At 38.7% G+C, this 21,386-nt stretch overlaps 1 protein-coding gene across 3 annotated transcripts in view; it reads right to left on the reverse strand.

Annotated features, from left to right (window-relative positions):
• NLN (neurolysin) overlaps positions 1-21,386 on the reverse strand; it is a 105,802-nt gene that overhangs the window by 62,386 nt on the left and 22,030 nt on the right. For all 3 annotated transcript variants that reach the window (XM_032279498.1, XM_032279488.1, XM_032279506.1), the window contains 2 exons: positions 13,420-13,679; positions 8,696-8,844 (listed from right to left, as the gene is read on the reverse strand). In XM_032279498.1, coding sequence (XP_032135389.1) covers positions 8,696-8,844; positions 13,420-13,679 — 409 coding nt within the window. The remainder of the gene's footprint in view (positions 1-8,695; positions 8,845-13,419; positions 13,680-21,386) is intronic.

A 21,386-nucleotide genomic window follows, 5' to 3' on the forward strand; every position in this document is an offset into this window, starting at 1 on the left:
GAGATGGTATCTCAATGTGGTTTTGATTTGCATTTCTCTAATGACCAGTAATGATGAGCATTTTTTCATATGTTTGTTGGCCTCATGTATGTCTTCTTTTGTAATGTCTGTTCAGATCCTTCACCCACTTTCGAATGGGCTTGTTTTTTTCTTGTAAATCTGTTTTAGTTCTTTGTAAATTCTGGATATCAGCCCTTTGTCAGATGGGAACATTGCAAAAATTTTTCCTCATTCCGTTGGTTGCCGATTCACTCTAATGACTGTTTCTTTTGCCGTGCAGAAGCTGTGGGGTTTGATTAGCTCCCATTTGTCTATTTTGGCTTTTGTTGCCAATGCTTTTGGTGTTTTGGTCATGAAATCTTTGCCTACACCTATGTCCTGAATGGTTTTGCCTAGATTTTCTTCCAGGGATTTTATGGTGTTAGGTCTTATGTTTAAGTCTTTAATCCATCTGGAGTTAATTTTAGTGTAAGGTGTCAGGAAGGGGTCCAGTTTCTGCTTTCTGCACATGGCTAGCCACTTTTCCCTACACCATTTGTTAAATAGGGAATCCTTTCCCCATTGCTTGTTTTTGTCAGGTTTGTCAAAGATCGGATGGTTGTAGATGTGTTGTGTTGCCTCCGAGGCCTCTGTTCTGTTCCATTGGTCTATATCTCTGTTGTGGTACCAGTACCATGCTGTTTTGATTGCTGTAGCCTTGTAGTATAGTTTGAAGTCCGGTAGTGTGATGCCTCCCGCTTTGTTCTTTTTGCTTAGAATTGACTTGGCTATGCGGGCTCTCTTTTGGTTCCACATGAAGTATAAGGTGGTTTTTTCCAGTTCTGTGAAGAAGGTCATTGGTAGCTTGATGGGGATAGCGTTGAATCTGTAAATTACTTTGGGCAGTATGGCCATTTTCATGATATTGATTCTTCCTAACCATGAACATGGAATGTTTCTCCATCTGTTTGTGTCCTCTCTTATATCGTTGAGCAGTGGCTTGTAGTTCTCCTTGAAGAGGTCCTTTACATTCCTTGTTAGTTGTATTCCTAGGTATTTTATTCTCTTTGTAGCAATTGTGAATGGCAGTTCGTTCTTGATTTGGCTCTCTTTAAGTCTGTTATTGGTGTATAGGAATGCTTGTGATTTTTGCACATTGATTTTGTAACCCGAGACTGCTGAAGTTGCTTACCAGTTTCAGGAGATTTTGGGCTGAGACGATGGGGTCTTCTACATATACAATCATGTCATCTGGAAATAGAGATTTGCAGACTTGACTTTCTCCTTTCCTATTTGAATACCCTTTATTTCTTTTTCTTGCCTGATTGTTCTGGCTAGAACTTCCAGTACTATATTGAATAGGAGTGGTGATAGAGGGCATCCTTGTCTAGTGCCAGATTTCAAAGGGAATGCTTCCAGTTTTTGCCCAAGAATGGTAACTTATTATGGTCTTCATTTGCATTTCTGATTGTTAATAAAGTTGAACATTTTTTTGTATGTTTCATTGCTGTGTGCATTTCTTTTGAAATATCTCTTCACATAGTTTGCCCATTTTTCTACTGGGATGTTTCTTGTATTGATTGTAGTAGTTCTTTATATATCGTAGAATGCATTGCTAGTTTAATGTTTTACAAATTTATATTTTCAGTATTTGAACTGTCTTTTCACTTTCCTTATGAATAGAAGTTATTTTAACATAGTCAAGTTCATTAGCCTTATATTTTGTAGTTATCACTTTTTGCATCTTAAGTAATATATCCCTGCCCAGACGTCATAAAGATATTTTCCTGTACAGGCATCTAGAAGCTTTAAGCTGTAGCCTTTTATGACTTTAATCCATTAGGAATTGCTTTTCAGTTTGTTGTGAGGAAACCATCAATTTAATTTTTTCAAATGGGTATCTCATGTCCCAGAAATTACTGAAGGCCTATTTTCTGGATCTGCCGCTAACTGGTTTCTCACATTAGTCTAATGAACATTTACTGTATGCTTACTTTTTACCAGGCACTCTTACCAGAGATGCACAATAGAATCAAACATGATACCTCTCTCCCTCAAAGGGTCTAACAAACAGTCTACATGGTTTTTGGCAAGCACTTACCCACCAATGCTGTGGCTCTTGGAAAGTTATTGTTTCTGAGCCTCAGTTTCTCCACTTATATTACAAAAAAGCCTACCTCATTAAGATTGGATGAGTCATATTGCTATACAAATGTAAGGCAGTCTTACTAGTCATACACTGGGAGGGAGAAAAGGCCACAACACACTGGTTAGTTTTATCCTCTACTATAATTTCTTCTATCCATTTAGTCAACAAATTATTTGTTTTGAAGGTTTTAGAAAAATTTTGTGGGTATATAGTAGGTGTATACATTTATGGGGCATATGAAATGTTTTGAGACAGGCAAGCAATATGTAATAATCACGTCACAGAGAATGGGGTATCCATCCCCCTCATTTATCTTTTATGTTACCAACAATCCAATTATACCTTGCTATTTTAAAATGTACAGTTAAATCGTTATTGACTATAGTTACCCTGTTGTGCTATCAAGTAGCAGGTCTTATTTATTCTATTTCTTTTCTCTGGTTCCCATTAACCATCCCACCTCCTCTCCTATTTTGAAGGTTTTGAAACATGACTGCCAATTAATTGATACTCCCCAGACTGAGATGTGGTATCCCTTGAATCTGGGAAGAATGCAGTGACTTGTCAACCAATATGGTATGGCAGAGTGATGTAATATGACTTCTGTGACAGGTTATAAATGCAAAGTAGCTTCTATGTGGCTTGCTAGAACACTCATATTGGAGCACTGAGCCTCATGAAAGAAGTCCTACCATCCTGGTACTGCCACACTATAAGGAAGCCCAAATCAACCCACACAAAGGGACAGCATGGAGACACCCTGTGCTATGGACTAAACTGTGTCCTTTCAAGTTCTTTTATAGGAGCCCTATGCACAATGTGGCTGTATTTGTAAATAGGCTTTTGGTAGGTAACTAAGGTTAAATGAGGTCAGAAGTGCGGGTTCTTAATCTGACAGGATTGTGGCCTTTTAAGAAGAGAAGGAAAGTTCTCCCTGTTTCTCTCTCCCCTTGCCTTCCAGTCCCCCACCTCCCATCCTGTACCATGTGCACTCAGTGGGGAAAGGCCAATAGGGAATGCAAGGGGCCACCTGCAAGCTAGGAAGAGGGCTCTCACCAGAACCCAACCATGCTGGCACATCGATCTCAGACTTGCAGCCTCTACAACTGTGAAAAAGTTAACTTTTGTATTTAAAGGATTCAGTCTATGGTATTTTGTTATGGCAGTACAATCTGACTAAGACACTGATACGGTCTGGCTGTGGCCCAACCAAATCTCATCTCAAATTGTAATCTGAATTTAAATCCCCATGTGACGAGAGGGGCCTGGTAGGAGGTAACTAGATCATGTGGTTGGTTTCCCCATGTTGTTCCCATGATAGTGAGTTTTCACAAGATCTGTTTGTTCTATAAGTGTCTGACGCTTTCTCTGAGCTTGCTGTCTCTCCTGCCACCATGTAAGATGTGCCTTGCTTCACCTTCACCTTCTGCCATGATTGTAAATTCCCAAGGCCTCCCAGCCATGTGAAATTGTGAGTCAATTATATGTCTTTCTTTATACATTACCCAGTCTCAGGTATTCTTTATAGCAGTGTGAGAATGGACTAATACAGAGAATTGGTACCAGGATAGTGGGGTACTACTATAAAGACAACCTGAAAATGCAGAAGTGACTTTGAAACTGGGTCATGGACAGAGGTTCGAACAGTTTGGAGGGCTGAGAAGAAGATAGAAAGATGTGGGAAAGTTTGGAACATCCTAGAGACTTATTGAATGGTTTTGACCAAAAATGCTGATAATGGTATGGACAATGAAGTCCAGGCTGACGTGGGCTCAGATGGAGATGAGGAACTTATTGGGAACTGGAGTAAAGGTCACCCATGCTATGTCTTACTAAAGATACTGGGCATTTTGCACCTGCCCTAGAGATCTGTGGAACTTTGAACTTGAGAGAGATGATTTAGGGTACCTGGCAGAAGAAATGTCTAAGCAGCAAAGCATTCAAGATGTGGCCTGAGTGCTCCTAACAGCATACAGCCATATGCATTCACAAAGAGATGGTTTGAAATTGGGACTTATGCTTAAAGGAAAAGCACAGCATAAAAGTTTGAAAATTTTGCAGACTGACCATGTAATGGAAAAGAAAAACCCATTTTCTGGGGAGAAATTCAAGCAAGCTGAGAAATCTGCATAAGTAACAAGGAGTCAAATGTTAGTAGCCAAGAAAATGGGGAAAATGTCTCTAGGGCATGTCAGAGATCTTCATAACAGCCCCATCCAATCACAGGCCTGGAGGCCTAGGAGAAAAAAATGCTTTTGTGGGCAGGGGCCCAGGGCCCCCTCCATTCCCACTCTGCTGCTCTGTGCAGCCTCAGGACATAGTGCCCTGCATCCCAGATGCTCCAGCTCCAGTGTGGCTAAAAGGAGACAAGGTTCAGCTTGGGCCATTGCTTCAGAGGATGCAAGCCCCAAGCCTTCATGGCTTCCACATGGTACTGGGCCTGGAGGTGTGCAGAAGATAAGAATTAAGCTTTGGGAACCTCCTCCTAGATTTCAGAGGATGTATGGAAATGCATAGATGTCCAAATAAAGTCTGCTGTGGGGGTGGACACTGCACAGAGAACCTCTGCTAGGGTTGTGAGGAAGGAAAATATGGTGTTGGAGCCCCCACACAGAGTCCCCACTGGGGCACTGCCTTGTGGAGCGGTAAGAAGAGGGCCACTGTCCTCCAGACTCCAGAATGGTAGATCTACTGAGAGCTTGCACCCTGCACCTGGAAAAGCTGCAGGCACTCAACACCAGCCTGTGAAAGCAGCTGCAGAGACTGTAACCTGAGAACCACAGAGGAGGAGCCACCCAAGGCCATGGGAGGCCACTCCTTGGATCAGTGTGCCTTGGATGTGAGACATGAAGTCAAAGGAGATTTTGAGGTTTTAAGATTTAATGACGTCCTGGCTGGGTTTTGGACTTGCATAGGGCCTGTGGCCCCTTTGTTTTGGTCAATTTCTCCCATTTGGAATGTGAACATTTACCCAGTGCCTATACCCACACTGTATTTTAGAAGTAACTAACTTGTTTTTGATTTTACAGACTCATAGGTGGAAGGGACTTGCCTTGTCGCAGATGAGGCTTAGGAATTGGACTTTTGAGTTAATGCTGGAATGAATTAAGACTATGGATGACTGCTGGGGATGTATGATTGGTTTTGAAATGTGAGGAGCCAGCGGTGTAATGATATGGTTTGGCTGTGTCTCTACCCAAATCTCATCTCAAATTGTAATTCCCACATGTCAAGGGAGGACCTGGTGGGAAGTGATTGGATCATGGGGTGCCTTCCTTCATGCTGTTCTTGTGATGATGAGTGAGTTCTTAAGAGATCTGATTGTTTGATAAGTGTCTGGTGCTTCCCTTGTGTTTTCTTTCTCTGGACACCATGTGAGGCATGCCTTGCTTTCCCTTCACCTTCTGCCATGACTAAGTTCCTGAGGCCTCCAAGCCATGTGGGACTGTAAGTCAATTAAACCTCTTTCTTTATAAATTACTCAGTCTCAGGTACTCTTTATAGCAGTGTGAAAATGTACTAATACAGACACCCTGAGACTACATAAAGTGAGATGCCTTATTAGTTCATACCTGCTTCAGTCCTAGCCAACACTGCCTGAAATCACATGTCAGACCCCAAGTCAGAACTGTCCAACTAATTCCTTCCTGAATTCTTGATCCACAGAAACTGTGAGAAAAAAGAAAATAATTGTTGCTATTTCGAGTCACTAAGATTTCGGGCAATATGTTATGCATCAATAGGTAACTGGAGTCCTTATTGCATGAAGAACTATGAAAAGTAATTTCACTTTTCTATGTATTAAAGTAGAAAATAAAGAGAACTAAAATAACATTTTATATCCAATTTGGATAATATATTTGATTATTATATACATTACTGGTATCTTGGGAATATTATTCAGAGCATCCTCATTTTAGTAGAGCATGTCTGAAATTGCTGACATCATGTAAATTTAAGATCCTATTTATCCAGCTTAATGAGGCCTTTATGTGCGGATATTTTTTTTAATTTTTCTGAGACATGGTCTCACTCTGTGACCCAGGCTGGAGTACAATGGCACAACCACTGCTCAGTGTAGTCTCAACCTCCTGGGCACAATCCTCCCACCTCAGCCTCCTGAGTAGCTGGGACTACAGGTACTGACTACCATGGCCAGCTAATTTTTCTATTTTTTATTTTTGTAGAAATGGTTTTTTGCCATGTTGCCCAAGCTGGTCTTGAACTCCTGAGTTCAAGCAATCTGACTGCCTCGTCCTCGCAAAGTGCTGGAGTTACAGGCATGAGCCACCATGCCCAGCCATTAATGAAGTCTTTATATACTACATCATGGCTATTCTATTTAATTTATAGTATTATAGAGAAAATAAATAAAATAGCCAGGAGTGATGGCTCACACCTGTAATCCCAGCACTTTGGGAGGCTGAGGCAGGCAGATTACCTGAGGTCAGGAGTTCGAGGCCAGCCTGGCCAACACGGTGAAACCTCACCTATACTAAAAATACAAAAATTAGCCAGGCATGGTGGCACGTGCCCATAATCCCATCTACTTGGGGGGCTGGGGAAGGAGAATTGCTTGAACCAGGGAGGCGGAGGTTGCAGTGAGCCAAGATTACACCATTGCACTTCAGCCTGGCTGACAAAAATAAATAAATAAATAAATAAAATACTTGGATATCTGATTTTGCCCTTTAGATAGAATGGGATAAGTTTTATCATTTATTAAAGTGTTTAACGCTAGCAGAGAACACTGGTAATTCTAGGTTTTTAAAAAAAACTGCCTAAATAAACAAAACTATTTGTCATGAAAGATGTTTGAAGGTAAGTAAATTCACCTAGTGAGCTTCAATGCAAAAACAAACAGTTATTTTTTATCATCCTGATGTAAACAAATGTTGTAGAAGACCCTAAAAATGTTCACACAATAATCCATATGTATGAGAGTAATCACTCCATTGAAAAGATGAAAAATTATAGAAACAAATCTGAAATTACCTTAAATTGTTAAAACAAAGCTCTGAAATGAACCAGCTCAAATAAAGACACAAATCTGATGAATGCATTGGTGTCTATTAGGTCACTATAGTGTGACCGTCTACTCTAGAGGCAGCTATTTGTTCCCAAGTTTAGTGGAATCAATCCCGAAACTATACAAAATTTATTATTATTATTATTATTTTGAGACAGAGTCTTGCTCTGTCCTGGCTCACTCCACCTTCTGGGTTCCTGTGATTCTCCTGCCTCAGTTTCCCGAGTAGCTGACATTACAGGCACTTGCCACCATGCCCGGTTGATTTTTGTATTTTTAGCAGAGATGGAGTTTCACCATGTTGGCCAGGTGGTCTCGAATATATGAAATTTAAAAGTACTCTATGACAAAGAAATCTGAAGTGACAAACCTTTCATATCTTGGTAACATTCCTAAGAATCACAGAATGTGAAATAATAACAAATACATTATTCCAAATGAGAACTAAGAAATCATGATGAAAACAGGATTAATCAAAAGGAAATTAGAATTCTAGGAAAAATCCCAAATTACATTAAAAAAAAAAAGAACAAGAAAGAAAAGTAATTTGGGGATGAAATAAAATGAGGAGATTATACAGGCCATGATTCAAATCACATAGAATAACTGTGGTCAAAAGGAGCAAAAAGATTTAGCTAATGAAGAATAATCATAAAGCTATTTTCACCATAAAATTTATAGTATTAAATGTGAACTATTATGAATTATATGATTATGAATTATAGGATGAAAAATGCTTGTCTGATACAAGAAAATAAACAGGATATACATCTTACATGTCTAAATCTTGATTACATATTCTATAATGAGTTACAAAATAAAAAGCTAATTTAAAATATTATATTTCAACTCTTGTCATGGTCTGCTAAAAAGGAAAAAAAAATTGGGATTCTGCAGAAAGAAACATGCAAAAGTAAACAAAAAATGCCTATAATTTTAAAACACTGGGTTTTTTTCCAAACAAATTGCTGAAGTGTCATAAAAATAAAAATTGAAAGCAAAGACATGATGAAACTGCTAGGAGGCAAATCAACGTTGGTGATGAAAAGAACAAAAACACTTGGACAGGCCCAGCTAGAACATCTATTATCCATAATTTCCACAAGTCTTGAAAAATGTAAGGATGACAGACAGGAATGACTCTGGCATAACATCAACGGTATGTCATCAACATTATGGTTTCAAAACTACAAGATATTTACTGATAAAAAACTTGATTCTATTTGCTTCTAATTGATTTGGTCTAAGATAACCCTTACATATAACCATCAAGTTCATAATGTTGTTAAAAAGCCTTAACTTTACAGACGTTCACTCTTCTATGTTTGGTTTTTAATTTTAAGTGAAAGGAATTAGCAGCTCAACATAACCTCAGTGATATAATTAACATGATGTAATACTATATGATGCCCATTATGGTATTATAATTATTGGAAACAAAATCTAAGAAAGTCCGGTCAGTATGTTTTATTGATGGTTGAAGATTCTTTTTGTTGTAGAGTTCTCCCCCCTTTAAAGGGATTTATAACACAACTTACCTGCAAACGAACAATTCTCTCAAATATATCTCCTCTCATGCTCATCTCAATATCAAAACGAGAAAGTCTTTTGTCTGCTTCTGTACTTGCTGCTCGTACATCTTTGTCAGAGGATACGTGCTGGGGAAAATCCAGCATGGTCCTTTCCACTGCGGATGGAGAAAAAAACTATTACCATAATAGGACTTGTCAAATCAGTATTAAGCCAAATACCTCATACACAGATGAATGATCATGCCAATAAAAGTTTTTTTTTTTTTATACTTTCTGTAAAGGCTCCCAAGGCTACCAAGAAAAAGCATCTAATGCAGAACTTACTAGTTCTAGTAGGCATCATTATGAACAGTAAGGATGTGGGCTGAGCACCTATCATTGGGGTATAATTTTTTTTTTTGAGACAAGGTCTCGCTTTGTCACCTAGGCTGGAGCATAGTGGTGCAATCACAGCTCACTACAGCCTCAACCTCTCAGGCTCAAGCAATCCTTCTGCCTAAACCCCTCCCCCTGTTCCCCAACACGACTGAGTATCAGGGACCACAGTCAGCTGATACTGCACCACCGCACTCAGCTAATTTTTGTATTTTTTGTAGAGACAGGGTTTTGCAATATTTCCCAGGCTGGTCTCCAACTCCTAGGCTAAAGTGATCCTCCCTCCTCAGCCTTCCAAAGTGTTAGGATTGCAGGCATGAGCCACTGCACCTGGGCTGAGGGTGTAATTTATCAACTGGGAATGAAGGAAGATAAAGACACAGTTCCTTTACTGAGGTACCTTAGGATCTGGGATTTGGAAAGGGTACATAAAATGATAAAGATTCCACAGAAAATCGAATCAAAGCAATGGCCCCTATTGCAAATGCACACATGAATAAAAACATTCAAAATTCCAGATAATGTCAAAGGATTCACAGAAACCTAAGTGGACACGTCCAATAAGTAGGTAGACATTGGAGACATTCCTGTGAAATAATGATGGTAATTTAGTTTGGTTTAATCTTCACATATTACAATTGGTTCTTGGATTTTTCATAAATTTGCATTTTAACTTTAATTGGGCAAAAATCTCTGATGTCGTGAAATAACCAATACTACAGAACAAAAATAAGTATGGTTTATAGTGATGGTTGTGGCCATGCTGTGAAAATAAGTACATTTTTATTTGATTAACTTTAGTATTATAAAGGTATCATAAATAGTAAAACTTACATATGATGTATAGTAGACAGTAGAGCTATCCTTTACACAGCAAGAAATTATACAGTTAAACTGCCTCACTCATATCAGTCCTCTTAAAACATTGCTACAAATAAAGCTATTAGAAATACCTGCCACAGATATCAGAATAAATCCATAAGGTATATTTTTGAAAGATCAAATTATGAAATTATGCTTTTAGGATTTAATATATAATTTTATGTCTGTCAGCTAAGGAAAGAAAGGAATAGAAAAATTTGAAAGTTAATACATACAGCACTTATTTAAGTGATATTGGTTAACTATATGGTTGCAATATATTTACTTTCAGAAATTAGCTATAAAACGGTGGCTCACGCCTGTAATCCCACTGCTTTGGGAGGCCGAGGTGGGTGGATCACCTGAGGGCAGGAGTTCGAGACCAGCCTGGGCACTACACTCCAGCCTGGGAAACAAGAGTGAAACTCTGTCTCAAAAAAAAAAAAAGCTATAAAAGATATTAAGAGGGAATCAAAATTGCTCAAAAACTTATATAAGCAATATCAAATGCAGGAGCCTAAAATTAGAAACATATTCTTAAATAAATGAAGATGCTGAAAGCGATTTCCTTCCTTACTTTGCCACAAAGACCTGGAACCAGATTTATGCTCTCACTGCCAAACTACAGACAATGCTGATGCCCAGTGCCTGACATTAGACAACCAATGTTTCACTAGCTACTGCAAGAGGCATAATTGACTAGGAGAGTATGCTCAGATAAGAGAAAGTTAGTTTTTAAGAAACCTATTCCCAAACTCAAAAATTTAGATAACCCACAAAAATAAATTTATAGAACAATAACAAATAACACAAACCTGAAAGTATGCTGAAAATATCTATTATTGAGAGAAAAAAATTTAAAATAATTATTTAAAAAAGATTTTGTTTGAGCCAGCCATGGTGGTAGATCACATCTGTAATCCCAGTGCTTCGGGAGGCCAAGGCAGTGAGGGAATGCATTCTCTTTCTGGGTCCACAGGGGGGTGTAGTTTTAAGGGCAAGAATTTCTTAGCGCCATGACCCTCTCCCATCTCTCTCCATCCAGGAGATTTAATGGTTTACATTTAAATTTCACAGGCACGGGAAGAAACTAAGAGTCAATCACTCTAGCAGAAGTTCTAAGGAACTCTTTTCATTGGCCTGGGGTGGTAGGGAAGGTGAGGGTTCCTCCCAGGTTAAAAGTCTTCTTCCACACCACTTCAGACTCCATGTTTGGGTCTCCTTCTAAGAATACTCCCTTCGTGGAAGACATCTTTCTTTCTCTTTCCTGGATTTTCCCTCTGGAGTCCCCTTCTACACTCTCGTGGAAACCTGTCTTCTGCTAAATTCCATCTCTCTCTCTATTCCCTAACACTTTCGTGGAAGCCGCTTTTCGCTCCTGGATTCCATCTTTCTGGATTCTCTCACTCAGTGTGAGAGTTAGCTGTTTCTTTCTCTCTCCTTCTCCTGTTTCTCTCTCTCTTTAAATAAATCACTTTCTACAAACACTTTTGAGTCCAGTATTTACTGCGCACTGTGCTGTGGACCCCTCTCTCATTCTTGGGAGGGCAGGAGACCAAGAACCTGGAGAAATGTCCTTTCAGAGGAGCTGAAGACACCCTGAACCCCAATATTACAGGAGTAGGATCACTTGAGACGAGGAATGGGCAACATATGTGAAACCAGTCTGGGCAACATAGTGAGACCTCAACTCCACACAGAATTTAAAAATTGGCTGGGCGTAGTGGCACATGCAAGAAGTCCCAGCTACTCAGGAAGTTGAGGCAGGAGATCTCTTGAGCCCTACAGTTTGAGGCTGCAGTGAGCTAGATTGTGCCACAGCACTAAAGTCTGGGTGACAAAGTGAGACCTTGTCTCAAATCTCTAAGTTATGGGTTGGCACACCATCTTGGCCACAAGTGACTGAAGAACTGAGCACCTGAACCAAGGACAAACCACATTCAGGATGGTACGTGCACATGAAGTCACCAGCTCAAAAAGCTCTGCTGAATAGGGACCAACTCTACCCCTTTGACTAATGAGGACAACCAGATCCTTTTATTCAGGAGTTTAAATTCAAGACATGTAATAAGACCTAGTAGCCATTTATGAAAGTGAAGCAGTTGGTAGTAGGAGCAGAAACTAAAACAAATGCTGAGACAAGAGAAAATAGCCACGTCCTTTTTACAGTGAAACAGAGCAGAGAACCCTTGAAGATGAAGGGATAGTGGGGGCAAGGAGATGACCAGGTCACTAGGGTTTTGCTGGATTCTGACAATCTTTCAAATTCCTAAATGCACACAAATGTCTATGATATCGAGTTCTGCAGCTATCTTATATTCTCTTCTGAAGCCTGGATATACAGCCAAGGTTGTTTGTCATAATTATTCTACAAAATATGTCCCACCCTTAGAAATATAAAAATAATGTATGTCAGGGCAAAAAATACAGAAAATAGAGAAATGCATAAAGAAGAAGGTAAAAATTAGCTATAAACCCATCACCCGCTATATTAAACATTCTGATGATTCATCTTATGTGTTAACTTGAAGGGTGTTTTTGATGACATTAAAATTAGAGTGGCAAGCTTGAAGTAAAGCAGACTGCCCTCTATATTGTGGTCGCCCACATCCAATCAGTTCAGGGCCTGAACAGAACTAAGACTGGCCTCCCCTGAATAAGGGAGTTTTGCAGACTGCCTTCACACTTCTGCACTATTGTCTCCTCTGGATCTCCAGACTAGAGCTGGGATATCAGCTCTCCTGGGTCTCAAGCCTGCCAGCCCACACTGAGATTCCGGACTTCTCAGCTTCCTTACATCAATCAATCTCTCTCCCCACAAACATATATATTTATAGACTTACACACACACACACACACACACACACACACACACACACACATACACACATCCTACAGGTTCAATTTCTCTGGAGAATCCTAAGATAACCATTGATAAAATTTGTTTATTTTCTTCCAGTTCTTCTGTGTCCTTTTCTCCACGTCATTAAATAACTGCTTGTAAACCATGATTTTAATGGTTATACAGCATTACAGAGGCTGGATGTTTCATAATTTATTTATCTCATCTATTGGCTGACATTTGGGAATTGTTTCTAAGCCTATGATATGACAAGAATACTTATTTATACATAAATTGATACATTAATTTTGCCTATATATTATATTCTTAGAATAAATGTCTAAATTGATACATGAATTTTGTCTATATATGATTATTTTCTTAGCATAAATGTTCAGGTGTGGAATTAATGGGCAAGGGTATGAATGTCTTAAAAGTTCTGACACATTGTCAAAATGCTCTCCAGAAAGCAGTGTAATGACAGTGTACATTTTATAGCACCTTTGCCAACATAATACAATTTAAAAATCTGTAATTAATTATTATGTAAAAATCAATGCTTGTAAAACTGGAAAACTGAAAGAGAGAAAGTGTGAAATGATTTAAGATGTCCACAAAGTGAAACACTAATGTGCTTCTGCATCCGACCCACCTATATACTTCACTTCTATATCCGCCAGTGCCTGCAGACAGTTCTCATAAGTTACTTCCTCAATACTGAGCATTCCAACAGCATCGTACACCTGTTTGGTCTGCACAATGAGCTCCTCAGTTCTTGTTTTAATTTGCTCTGGTGAAAGATCCCATCTTAGAACATTTCTGCCAGCCGCAGTGTAGGAAGACATTGCCTGAAGAGGAGACATCACTTCTCTTCCTAATGTCATTCTGAATAAAATCCTGGAACCACCAACTCTAAAAAGAATCAGAAAAAGAATAAGAATTAGGGATTTCTGTTGGTCCAAAGTCAACATATGAATGTGCATTATAAAATTACATTTTAAATTAAAAAGAATGTTTTTAAAAAAACATGTAAATCCTCTCAGGTAAACATACGCACAAATCTAAGTGTCCTTGTATTTTCTATTTTTCTTGCATAATTATATAGTTTTAATGAAATTTGTATAATTCAAACACTGAACTGTTTGTGTAACTAAATAATATAGAAAAATAAGGTCAGGTGTTGGAGATATAATAATTCTTTTATAAATTAAATCAGTAATCTTCCCTGCCGTCTTTTGAGATAGGGTCTCACTCTGTTGCCCAGGCTAGAGTGCAATGATGCAATCATAGCTCACTGCAGCCTCGACCTCCTGGGCTCAAGTGATCCTTCCACCCCAAAGTCCCAAGTAGCTGAAACTACAGGGACACACCACCATTCCCAGCTAATTTAAAAAAATTATTTGTAGAGATGAGGTGTCCCTGTATTGCCCAGACTGGTCTTAAACTTCTGAGCTCTAGCAATCCTCCTGCCTTGGCCTCACAAAGTACTGGGATTATAGATGTGAGCCATTGCACCCGCCAGTAATATTTTTTATTCTAATATTTTTCCAGTGCTAACTTCCACCTACTATGTACAAAGATTCAACAAAACTTTTCAAAAACATTTAAAAACTTATTTTCACGTAACTAGATACAGTACATGCTTGGTATTAAAATTGGTATACTGAACACCAATTTTTTAAACTAAAATGTAATGTAAATTAAGAATGACAATTTGAATTTAAGACTTGGAAAATAAATTCTGATACAGCTATGGCATTATCCTAAAAAGAAAGAAAAAAAATTATTAAGAATAATGATAACAGTCTTTATTCCCTTAAAACATTCAAGCTAGTAATACTGATGCCATATGTTTATCATCAATCCATATACATATATATATATATATAAAATTTTAGGACTTATAAATAAAATGTTATATTTAGTAGCTAACATTTATTGTGTGTTTAGGAATGGTTCAAAATATTGTCCATGCAGTAACTCACTCAGTCCTTTAGCCACCCTCTGAGTTATACACTGTGGTTAGTCTTATTTTACTGAAGAGAAAACTAAAACACAGAGAAGTAACTTGCTTAAAGCCATGCAGCTAGTTGTAGGGTCACAGATAGGATTAAAAGCCAGGCAGTACTGATCCAGAACCCATACTCTTAACCGCTATGATAAGCTTCATTTCTGTTATCTTACGGGACTCCAAAATAACCTTATAAGGTAGGTAGGGCATCACTTATTCCCTTCTAATGAAGCAATTAAAGCCTCAGAGAAGCTAAGTGACTTGTTTAAGGCCATTCACCCAGCTAATATTTATAAGCTTGTACAGTACCTAGTTATGTGATAGGCAATGGGGATAAATGGCAAATTGTCTTGGATGCTGACATTCTAATATAGTAGAAAGGACAAATGGATAAACAGGTAGTTATACTACACTGAGATGAGTGCTATGAAAAGGTAAGCAGAGAGAACTCCGAAAGACCAAAGAAGAGAACCTCCTTCTGGTCTTGGGGCAGGGGGAATGTGTGTCAAGAAAGATTTTCTAGAAAGAGCAACTAGCGAACCAACATTTGAACAATGTGTAAGAAGGGGAGAGAAGGCTGAAAAGGTAAGTAGAGACTAGCAAATCAAGAGCCTTGGGAATCATCAGGTAATCCAACCTTGGCTGGGCACCATGGCTCATGCATATAATCCCAATATTTTGAGACGCTGAGGTAGGCAGATTGCTTGAGGCCCAGTGTTTGAGACCAGCCTGGGCAAAAGAGTGAAACATTGTCTCTACAAAGCATTAAAACAACAATGACAACAACAAAAAACTTCCTCAAACATCCAATCTTATTCTGAATGCAGTTTGAGAGTCATTGAAGGGTTTTAATCAGATGAGAGATAGAAGATTTGTGTTTTAGAGAAATTACTCAACTTATAATGAGTTGAAAGGTTTGTAAAACGGCTCATTCAAGAGAGAAGTTGTTCTTGGGGCTGTAATTGGGGCTCATGATTAAAGTATACAAAGTTAGGAAATGGGGAATCGGAATGATTTAAAAGATATTCAGGAGTTACACTCCACAGGACTTGGTACTGAATGGATGGGAGGGGTGGAGGTGAGAGAGTCAAGGGAGTCAAGGGAAAGGAGGCTTTCTGGGGAAAAAAGAGAAACTCAATTTTGGACAAGCCAAGTTTGAAGTGGCTACAGTACACGCAACAGGAAGTCATTAATATTAAGTAGTTATTGTACTTACACGAGTACCCAAGGGAGTTTGCAGAGTGAGAAGTGAAAAGCATTGAGGTCCTAACTCTAGTATGATCAGTGAGGTATAAGGAACATTAGTCCAAGATGGGTTCTAAGAAGTTGTGACAAGTAAGCAGTGAAAACAGTACCAACTGTACAGATGTTGAGAAAAACTGAAAAGTCTTCGTTGAATGTAGCAGCAGAATGCCACTGATGACTAGCAAAAGCAGTGTTAAGGGAACAGCAGGGGTATAGGTCAGACTACTATGATGGAGGAATAAGAAGGAAATGATGAACTAGAGTGCACCTAGGCAATTCTCTGGATTTGTCCATGAAAATAAGGAGAACTAACGCAGTGTAGCTGGAAAGGGCTGAGACACAGAATAGATACATGTTTTAGATAGGAGAGACCTAAATATTGACCTCCTCACCTTCCTCTCCACAAGAACTCATGTCCACATACTGGTTGATGCTTACAACTCAAGGCTGCCAGGCTATTTTCTAATACATTTTCACATTTCTTCTTCCAGCAGTTGAGTTACATACAAACCAATGGTTAAGCCTGTTGTTCCAAAACCTGTTTATGCCTGTTATGCTTATCTTCATGTAATTTAAATATTTGACTGATTAAATGTATACAAAATTTAAAAACTTATTCTAGGATAGATAAAAGGTTTTAGAAATACTTTAAAAAAAAGAGTTACAAAAAAAATGAACTCCCACAAAAAACTTGTCCTTATGAAAGACTGGGAAAGGAAGTGTGACAATTCAGAAGGCTTCTGAATTCATACTGCTTATGTTTCTTTACGTTCATGTTCCACTTTCAAGAAGCTGAAATTGAAAATCAAAGATGAGTCATTAAAGGTATAGTTTGCACAAGGACAGTGAGGATTGCCAATCAAATCATTTATAGTTAACAAAAGGCCTTGGTTTTAGCTCAAAAGATTTGGGAATAAATATACACTTATGTTTTAAATTTGCACAAGATACTTAAGAAATTTATCATAGTTATGATTCTACTTGAAACCATTTTAAAAATTACATTATGAAGATATTTAGAGTGAGATCCCTGCAGAGATAGGAAGAAATGTAATATAAAACATGAGCAGAGCAATGTTTTAGACAGAAAGAGAAACTATAGTCTCAGTAAAATCAATAAAACAGTAAAATAGGAGTAGTCAGGTTATAGTAAAAATGTGAGATATTTGAATTTAAGACGACCTCAAGGGTTAAGCAGTTTCTTTGCAAGAGTGTAAGAAAACAAGAGCCTAGTTTGGGTAAATTGCCTATATGAACACTGGAGTCCAGCAGGTTGATGGTGGAGCCTGGGAGTAGAAAGGAAGACTGAAGCAGGAGCCCGAGTATCTGAAGAAGAAACTCCCAGCTGATTGGGAGAGACAACATGAGCAGGATATCAAATGGGAAAACCAGATCATGAGCCTCAAAGGTGTTTTTACACAATGGTGAAGAAGTACTGGACATCACGGCCATGGTGGGTGGAGGTGGCCTCTGGGGAGCAAGAAGATACTGATCTGATCTTTCCTCCTCACTTTGTGGTATGGGGTGTGGGAGGAAGACGGATGCATGGGAAATATTTTTGTCAGGGTTCAATGGATTTTAGAAGAGGTCAGGAAGAGAAGGGAAGATCCAGGGAAGAGTATAAAAAAGTAGAGGAGTTTATTTATCATAGGACAAGGGTTCCAGAAATAACAATGGAGAAGTCAGTGGAGCAGATGGTTAGATACACATTGGTTGTCTAGCCATTCACCCCTTCCCCTATCTAATTATATGCACATCTTCCTCCCAACACTCATGCACCCTCAAACAGTTCATGTTCTTTGAAGGTAGCTGCCCCTACCCTCAGTACTCTTGCTTGGAATGCTGTGAGAGAAGGGGGTCTCATTCCCACTAAGTGTGAGTACACTAGTGTCCTTGATTGCACCTGGCAGTCATTCTATGAGAAAGAGTAGAATCTGATTTACAATAAAACAGATACTTTGAATGTCGGAATAAAGGAGGAAACCAAGTATTTAAAGACATCATAGAGCTCATAGATCAACTAATTCTAAAGCCTGACTGTTCCAGTTACAAGTCAGTAAGTCCCCTCTATGGTGAAGTCTGTTAGAATGGGGTTTTATATTATCCTCCTAAAGGATCTTACTGATAAAGGAATAAGTATAGGGAAAAACCAACAGTATGGAGGTCGGAGTACAAGAAATGGCAGAGGCGTAGAGGGTCTCACATACTTGGTGTTGGCGCAAAATAATAAAGATGTGAAGTTCAGTTTATATAGTTGGCTGAAAATTTCCAAAATAATTATTTCTGCCAACAGAGGCCACTAAGAAAGAGTCAGTCATGGCCATGACGGACTGTACTGTCAAGAAAGCCCCAGTATAGGTGAAAAGGCTGGCCCTGAGATGACTGAGTTACATGAATATTAAACAGAAGAATGACTAAAACATAGGATGTATACATCTTAATACCCTGTTCTTTTCACCACTCCTCTTAGTATAAACCAATGACTATGGACAAACCTCCATTATTATTCAGGTTTTTTTTTTTTTTTTGAGACAGAGTCTCACTCTGTTGCCCAGGCTAGAGTGCAGTGGCACAATCTCGGCTTATTGCAACCTCTGCCTCCTGGGTTAAAGTGATTCTCATGCCTCAGCCCCTGGGTAGCTGGAATTACAAGCTTGTGTCACCATGCCTGACTAGTTTTTTGTATTTTTATTAGAGACAGGGTTTCACCATGTTGGCCAGACTGGTCTCGAACTCCTAACCTGAAGTGATCCACTTGCCTTGCCTTCCAATGTGTTAAGATTATAGGCATGAGCCAGCCTATAACCATGCCCAGCCTATTATTCAACTTTAAAACAAAATTACTTCACGCATTTCAATGATAAGATGACCTTCACTGGTTTTCATCTAATTCCTAACATTTACTGGAAGGTTGGGTGGTCACAGCATATCTAATTGTTTGTTAAGTTTTATTTTATTTTTAATTGACACATAATAATTGTGCATCTTTATAGGGTACAGAGTGATGTTTAATACATGTATACATTGTGTAATGATCAAATGAGGTTAATTAGCATATCAGTCACTTCAAACACTTGTCATTTCTTTGTAGTGGGAAAGTTAAACTGATAAAGATGTAAATACTTCCACTTTGTCTGGACACATATACACTTTATAGTTTCCAAGGCAACTAATGAAAAGCTATTTTTCCCTTAATGTTGTATTATCCCCTGAATCTGGAAGGGCTAAAAAGACAGAAACAAAAGTTAGAAATCATGATGTCATGGGTCAACTGAATATATTAAAATTTTTATTTTAATACTTTTTTTTCTCACCTTCTGGGATTTTACCTTAATTCTTTTCAGGATTCATAATTCTTGTTACCAAAGAAAAGGAATAGTGACAGGGGAATGCCTTATACTTCTAAGTAAAACATTTTGATCTACTGAGTACTTTCTTTCTGCATTGTCCCTGCTTTTCCTCTCCCACCTTCATTTTGTGGAGCTTCCCTCCTCTTCCCCTTTGTTACATTTCCAAGCTCACCCAATGCTTTGGATGCCGGTACATTGATCTCATCTTCCCCTTCAGTGCCTCTGCAGCCCTGGAAAAAGAACTGCCCCTGGGTGGGAAAACCAGTGCGTCTGTAGTCATTCCAGCAGCTGCGCTTGTATCCTCGAGAATCTGGTGAAGATTTTTCTCTGACTTTTTGCAACTGAGAGCTACATAAGTTGAAAGCCGGCAACGGCATGAGCCTGTCTTTTCCTACAGTAGTTATTATGTCTAATAATTTGAAAATGAAAACATAGATTAAATCTGAGATTCCTGTTGTCTAATTAACACTAGTTTTTTTTCTTCTACAAAATTCCAGGATCTTTATTATTTCTGTCTCAATCATACCTTCTTGTCTCCTCTGTTCTCAAAGCACTTTTCAAAACACGACCTGTGGAAACAGGGTCTCACTCTCTCACCCAGGCTAGAGTCCAGTGATGCAATCATGGCTTACTGTAGCCTCAACCTCCTGGGCTCGGGTGATCCTCTTGCCTGAGCCTCCCGAGTAGCTGGGACTATAGGTGTGCGCCCACACCTGGCTGAGTTTTTGTACTTTTTGTAGAAATGTGGTTTTGCCATGTTGTCCAGGTGGGTCTTGAACTCCTAAGCTCAAGCCATCCTTCCACCTCAGCTTCCCAAAGTGTTGGGATGACAAGCATGAGCCACTACACCAGGCCAACCCTGTGAAATTTCTAACCAAGAAATAATACAGAATACCATGCTGGAATTGACAGGAAGGTGCATTTGTTAGCACTGTAATCTCCTGTGTCCAAAATAATATAATAATAATAATAATAATAATAATAATGATAATAATAATAATAACAGTGCTTAGGCAAAGGAAGAAAGCTAGATAAATTTAGCACAGAGATCACCAGGTTACAGAATTTCATCTGGACAAAGGAGTATGCCATAGTTGTTCTGAGTTAATTATTGCCTTGAGACTTTTGTAAAACATTTTATGGAATGTACTTTCAGAAATGTTGATTTATGGGGTTCATTTTCTTTTGAAGCATAGTTTAAAGTCCTCTACTTCCACTCATCAAGGCTTTGACCATTCCAGTTCATCCAGATCTGAGCTTCTATCACCTTTCATCTGTGCCATTCATTTTAGACATTTAAATTACTGTCATCACCTGTTCAATTAGTTTGTTTTATATTCTGAATGAAACAAGGACTTTTTCAAACACAATGGCCATTGTATATTTCTTTCATCACAAACTCCCACCCCAAAGCACTGCACACTGATGAGCAGACAGGTGTTCATTATATACTTGAAACAAGATGAGACAAATATGGCGAAAACATGAAAGCAACACCATCCTCCTTCATCATCACAAGTAAACATTCATACAGGGAAACATGTTTTATTAGAGCCAAGGTTATAGTGAAACTATATTACGTAAAGTTTTACAACTTCTACCTCCTACCAATTTACATTTTTCCATCCCTTTCCTTGTCACCGTGCCACTGTGTTGTACTACATGGTTTGCAGGACATTTCCAGATATTCATCACTTGGCAAATATTCCTAGTATTTGCTTTTCAAGTAATGTTTCTCTATAAGCTGCTCTTGAGGTCTGTATTAAATCAATCCCCTCCCCCCCAACTGGAATTCCTGTATAAGTTTAATTATTTCTCTTGTCTGGCTATTACATCAGAAATACTCTAATCCTGATTTCTACTATTCACAAAGTTGTCTTTCTAGCCATTGTTTTGACTGAATCACCCCTCTCCTCACAACTTCTCAGGTCATAGTGCAAGTCCAGGGTCCTCTCATCAGAGAATATAGAACTCTTTTATTTCTGATTTCTGCAATGCCAAAGCCCAGCTACA

This window comes from Sapajus apella, unplaced genomic scaffold (assembly GCF_009761245.1).
Source record: "Sapajus apella isolate SASKATOON/1434 unplaced genomic scaffold, GSC_monkey_1.0 scaffold1, whole genome shotgun sequence".
NCBI classification, from domain to species: domain Eukaryota; kingdom Metazoa; phylum Chordata; class Mammalia; order Primates; family Cebidae; genus Sapajus; species Sapajus apella.